This window comes from Stegastes partitus, unplaced genomic scaffold, assembly GCF_000690725.1.
Source record: "Stegastes partitus isolate 25-593 unplaced genomic scaffold, Stegastes_partitus-1.0.2 Scaffold767, whole genome shotgun sequence".
Lineage (NCBI taxonomy): Eukaryota > Metazoa > Chordata > Actinopteri > Pomacentridae > Stegastes > Stegastes partitus.
Window position 1 is genome coordinate 95,352 of NW_007578498.1, and position 6,000 is coordinate 101,351.

The following is a 6,000-nucleotide window of genomic DNA, read 5'->3' on the forward strand; positions in this document are numbered from 1 at the left end:
ACGAGATGAAAACGATGCCGGCTTAGTAAGATGTAAATGAGTCCGTCAGACGGAAACACAAGGTCGCTTCAGGCTGACGATCAGGTTAGATAAAGTAAACTGTTTACATCAAGTGCACTCGTTTGATTCTTATTCTGGATTTAAAGGGGAGGACTTAAAGGCTTACCGTCGGCTCCACACAGGCAGTGGTGTGTGTTGGGGTCATGGTTGGGTTGAGCTGTCAAAGTGGACCATTAACAGTGAGTCAACAGAATATCAGACAGTGTTTTTGTGTGTAATCAAGGTTTACACTTGACTTATATTCATCAAAGGTGACAAATCATTAGTCGGACCAGAAGATTAGAGTCGACATCATATTCAACAGCACTTCTGTGTTCAGTCTGTCAAGTCTGATTAAATTCTGTCCGCTGCAAATCATCTGTGATCTTGTGTGATCCTTTATATGTACCCACTTTGATAGATGTCCCTCATATTTGCTTGTTACAGTATTTTTTGCCGTCCTTTGACTACTTGGTCTATTCTAAAGTTTTAAATGTCATGTGCAGTGTTGAAGTGTGGGTGCTTTAATAAAATGTTCACTAAAGTTAAACGGTGCGCAGCAGCTGTACCTCTCTGCCTCCTGATGAAGTCCATAATCTTGTGTTCACCTTCACCTGGAACGCTGGCATCAGACAGGAAAACCTGGATAAACAAATAACTAAAGATTAGTAACTATGAACACTTACAATGAGAGCTGAAAACAAAACTATAGCTTAAATAAAGGAACGCATTTTGTTTTTAATTAAGTCGAGAAACAAGAAGATAAACTGGAAACATTTGTCAGTATTTCAAAGCCTGAGCAGCGACGTTACACTCACAACAACATTCTTCCATCCTGGATCGTTGCTGAGTCTGTCTGCCACGTAGTATCGAAGACATTGTGCCAGGTTGTCCATAAACTCTGTTCCCTGCAGAAACAGTTCGAGTCACCATTCAAATGATATATTCAAAGACAAATCTGTATTTCTGTCATTCCAAGCAAATAAAAGTTATTTAAAACTGCTAGCGAATGTAGCACACGTACTGGAGTGATGCAGTTGCTGTCAAACCTCTCTTTAATCTCTTCAGGTGGAAGATAACCTCCTGTAGGGGAAGAAAACAAGCACGTTTACATTGAGAATTGACTGTAATACTAAAAAAAGACAGATCAATCAGATACACGGTGACGTATCTATCACTGTATAAAACGGGTGCAAAGTGGGCGGTAAGTGCATCTGTCTGCTTCATTCAGGACTTTACATTTACTTTAGCCACTGACTGTTGTCCTGCGCTAAGAGGGTTGACAGGAAAAAGCATGTTTCCTCTCAGTGTGTGTGTAAACTATACTTCAGACCCACGGAACAACTGTGCACAAGAGATTCAAAAGGACGAAGACTGTGGCGCATATTTAAATACTAAGAACTACTGCCTTGTGGTTCTATGCTTTTGCAAACCAATCAGAGAGCAGTTCAGCATTGTATAATATTTATATTTTTAGATCTTTATTTTCTATATAAATATTATATTTAAAAATTCTCAATGGCTAGAAATGTATTTTGTGAGGTCAGAGGGATCTTTGACCATCTTTTGCTAATCAGTTCAGTCTTGAGTCTAAGTGAAGATTTGGGCCAGATGTCATGAACTTCTCTCCATGTGTCCCTGACGTATTGTATTCACGAGAATAGGACAAGGATTTTTGACCACCAAAATCGAAACAGTTCATCAGTAAGTCTCAGTAAGTTAACACCTCTGTCAAGATATCCCGTTAACAAGAAAGGGGTTGCATGAACAACAAGAAAACATAATGCTTCCATCCAAAGCTGTCGCCAGTGTGGAGGCATAACAACACAGAGAAATTGTGTAATTTGTGTGATGTGAAGGATGTGGAAATAAACATATTCTTAGTATTTAGGATCCAGCAGTGTAAAGAGGTAAACATCACACACCCTTTTGGATGATCTCCTCCCTCATGCGGCCCTTCTCCTCGGCCAACTCTACTCCTTCTTTGGAGGCACGAAACCGCCGAGAGCGCTGCTGGTTCATTTTAGCACGAGGAGCCTGAGCAGAGGCAAACCGATGTTAAGATTAGATTTCCATCAAAACTGTTGTCACACCTACCAAAAGTCAAAACACTGCATTATTCTGAATAGTTAGGACACTGAGGCGCGTAACAATCGGATCCTGTGTTGGACCAAACAGTAATGGAACAGACTGAAGGAACAAAAAACTTGTAAAGCTTCTCATTTATTGTCCATCATGACTGGCAGGTGTGAGCATTCAATCCAACTATATCTAATGACACAACATTAATTAACCAAAGTGAAAGCACCACTGAGAGAAAAAGTAGTTCATCAAACTCTGTTCTATGTATTATGCAAATGATTTATAACTCATATTAAATATATTCTCTGTGATCATGTCTTTGATTTCATCTACCTGCTCTCCCACAAAGAGGACTCAAGGTTACACAGACACAGCTTTACCTTAAACAGAGCTATTAACAAGAAGGGAAATCAACACTTGCCAAATGCTGATTAGAACATCTCCAGCTATTTTGCCATTTTTATAGACAAGAATTAGACAAATAATCAATTTCCTCTGATTTTTTTGTGGATGCTGGACTATTGGTCAGACAGATTAAGATGTCAAATTTACTTTTAAGATATAAGCACAGCAATAGATGTATATCTCTTTAAAAACCATCAGGTTAGCAGATAATTAAAACAGTAACATCCATAGCCACACTGAAAACAGTAAGTCATAATGAAAGTTGCTGATAAAATTTGGGTTGGACTCCTTTCTTTCTAAATGCACTATTAATGCTGTTGAAACTCAAACTGTATTCAGGCTGTACTTCTGTGTTACTGTAAAAATAAAAACTTACCACTCCATCAATAGCCATGTAGAGAACTCTCCTGGGACGCACAATATTGAAAAGGCGGTCAATGTACTCAAAAATGGCGACCATCATCTCGTCTTCATTTTTGGGAGCAGGTCTGTGGTGGAAGAGACAGAGTGTGGGCTTACTAGCGTTTATCTTAGTATAACACATTATTTAGCTCTGACATATGTCAAATTCAATTCACATTTTCTGGAAACAGTTGAATGAACATGCACACACAGTTAGCCAGTAAAAACCAGCTCATTTCTGAATGGAATTTGCACTTCGTTTCTTCACACACAAGCGAAACCTCTGCTTTTACAGAAGCCTTAAATACATGATGGAAAGGGAAAATCTGTCAAAGCTGAACGAAACAGAAAACAGTGCAATGAATGTCCAAACTTTATGGTTCTTACTTGTCTTCTGGATGTGTACAAGGGTGAATGATCCCATTCATGTCCAAGTACAAATTGTCAAATTCCACCTCATTGGGGTTTGGTTTGGTGGTATCAACAGGAATACGAACTCCATTACACTCCTTGCCCTGTGAAGACAAAATAGGACACAAACAAATCAGTTTGTTTGAAGACAGATAGAAAACCATTCTGTTATCCAACATGCAATGATTCAAGTTCGTCGACTAATTACTGCTGAATTCATCTGCAACTATTTTGATGATCCCCAAATTGATTTTTAGGCAGAAGTATCATTTTTTTTTGCTGTGTTAAACTTTCTTTCTTTGAACTCTGTTCGGTCAAACACGACATTTGAAGATGGCAGCTGCTCTGTGGGAAACTCCAAGAGACATTTGTCACTATCTACCAGCAATTTGTGCACAACAAAGTAACAGATAATTCAATATTAAAAATGATCAATGGCTGCAGACTTCTTTAGTATTATTAGCAAAGGCCTGGACAACACACATTAACGATGCACTTAGCAAATGCTTGAAGACACAACCTCTATCCTTTCACTTCCTTAATTGTATAACAGTATGTTTTATGTTTTCCTTAAATCAAACTTTACTCATGTGGCTCCTTGAATGCAGTTCAAAGTGATGACAGTTCCTGATGAACATGAACTGGGAGACTAACGCAGTCCAAGACACAAGTAAAACACCAGAAACCAAAAATAAACGCATTAAGATTATAGAGAGAAAAAAAAGATTTCATATTTCATAGTTTGAGCATTCACTACTCATAATAGATAATTATATCTGAAAAACACATTTGACTTTAAACCTGTCTGTGTTTCAGTCATGGGTTAAAAAATAAGCATCCCCAAGGAAACTCAATTTCTAACAACATGGCAACATTTGGATATCATTTTCAGCCCCATTTTGCAAAAAGGTAAAAATAATAAAAAGGTAAAGCTGTCCTTGCATTGCAGTGTTTGGTTTGCAGGCTGAAGTTACTGAAGACGCGCGCCGTTTTGTTTACAGTCTCGTGAGAAGTAAACACAAAGTTCCGTTGTTTTCAGCGTCAGTGAACGTGTTAGCAAAACAGAAAACACTTCAGAAAACCCGAATGAAGCTCGGCATGCACGGCTTTCCCGCTTAAACAGACACTTGGTGGACCGCTGACCGTAAACGAGACGAATTCAGAAGTAAAGGCGTTCAAAGCTTCCAGCTAACGTTCACTGAGCAGGCTGCTAGCTAACATGCTACCCACTTACCTTCTCCTCAACACAATGCACAATAATTGACGCATATTTTCGGCTGAGCCAACGGAAAAACGCCGGGACTCCCATCTCCGGTAAATACTCGTTAATCTGTTAGCTTATATAAAATGTGAACTCGTACGAAACGGATAAAATAGCTCAATTAAAACACAAGACTAGCAGTAGAAGACTTCGGCTACATGCTGTTTGCCACGGCCATTGTGTACTACGTCCGGGTCTTATCGGCTGCTTCCGGAGCGTTTCGGAGAGCCGCGTGCGCCAACTGCGACCCCTGCGGCCACGTGGTGCTAAAAAGTGAAATGAATAACTTGATTTCATTCATTAGGAATATATTTGAATGATTATAGATCAGAGAATGATTGGAAAAGACAGAGTTTCTTTATTTTCTCATTGAACCCATCTGTAAATCATATTCAATGCAGTCTAAGCAAAGCTATTAAACATACAAAATACATTCAGTCTGATCATAGAAAGCAGTAGTGTAGTTTTACTTTTAATCATCCTCAATCTAAGGCCTGATTACACTATAAACTGACAACACTTTTTTTCACATTTATATTGTTACAAAAAACAGTCAAGTTTCACAAATACACACCTTTGCTATGGTCACATATAATAAAGGTATGAGTATTTAGACAGTTTGATTTGGATAAAAACAGCTGTAGACATGTATAAACTGGACAGTACAGCGTCAAGAAGAAGAACATGATCAGTTCTTGGCACAACACCAGTTACAATACCACAGACGTTCGCAGTCTATTCTGTAAATCCATCTAAATATTCAGCACATATTCAACCAGAAAAGCATCTAAATCATATTGGGTTTGGGGTTAAATTATCAGTTTAAATGGACATTTATTTTCCACTTTTGGTCCTTTTTTTTTTGTTAAAGCATTCACAAATTCCTCAACTTATTGTTGTTATCATCAGTTGTGCCTGTTATTAACAGCTTTTTTTGCTAAAATATTCCAGATGCCTCACTTGACTCATTCTATATTCTGAATATGTAATTTTATGTATTGTTATATTATTATATGTTTTATTTTCATAGCTACAGGAGTAAGTTTGAGTAGCTAATCCTACACTATAAAATATTTTTCTCTTTAAACATTTGCAGCATCCAAAAGAAATCTGCCACTTTAGAAAATCTTGCTCATTTATGTAGTAATTTCTGTTTTTTAGTAAAAGTATATAATATCAGTTTTATTTTTTATTTTATAATATGGTCTTTTCTGATGAGTACAATCCTTTATCCTCTGATTCAGGGATTCTGTACAGTTGAAGCTTCATTTACTCCAACACGAATATCTAAAGTAAGATGCAAGATTTCAGATGTCTAATTTGTACACCCCTGTTAGCTTCAAATATTTTGTCATGTAATTGTAGTAATTTACAGCTTCACCTAAACAAAAAGCCTGAAG

At 37.6% G+C, this 6,000-nt stretch overlaps 1 protein-coding gene across 3 annotated transcripts in view; it reads right to left on the reverse strand.

The window, feature by feature from the left end:
* The window catches only part of xrn2 (5'-3' exoribonuclease 2), a 43,017-nt gene extending 38,240 nt beyond the window's left edge, over positions 1 to 4,777 (reverse strand). For all 3 annotated transcript variants that reach the window (XM_008291885.1, XM_008291884.1, XM_008291883.1), the window contains exons 1-8: positions 4,574 to 4,777; positions 3,316 to 3,443; positions 2,903 to 3,014; positions 1,965 to 2,076; positions 1,064 to 1,122; positions 858 to 947; positions 609 to 681; positions 167 to 217 (exon numbers count right to left, since the gene is read on the reverse strand). In XM_008291885.1, coding sequence (XP_008290107.1) covers positions 167 to 217; positions 609 to 681; positions 858 to 947; positions 1,064 to 1,122; positions 1,965 to 2,076; positions 2,903 to 3,014; positions 3,316 to 3,443; positions 4,574 to 4,648 — 700 coding nt within the window. In that variant the 5' untranslated portion in view covers positions 4,649 to 4,777. The remainder of the gene's footprint in view (positions 1 to 166; positions 218 to 608; positions 682 to 857; positions 948 to 1,063; positions 1,123 to 1,964; positions 2,077 to 2,902; positions 3,015 to 3,315; positions 3,444 to 4,573) is intronic.
* Positions 4,778 to 6,000: the final 1,223 nt, after the last annotated feature.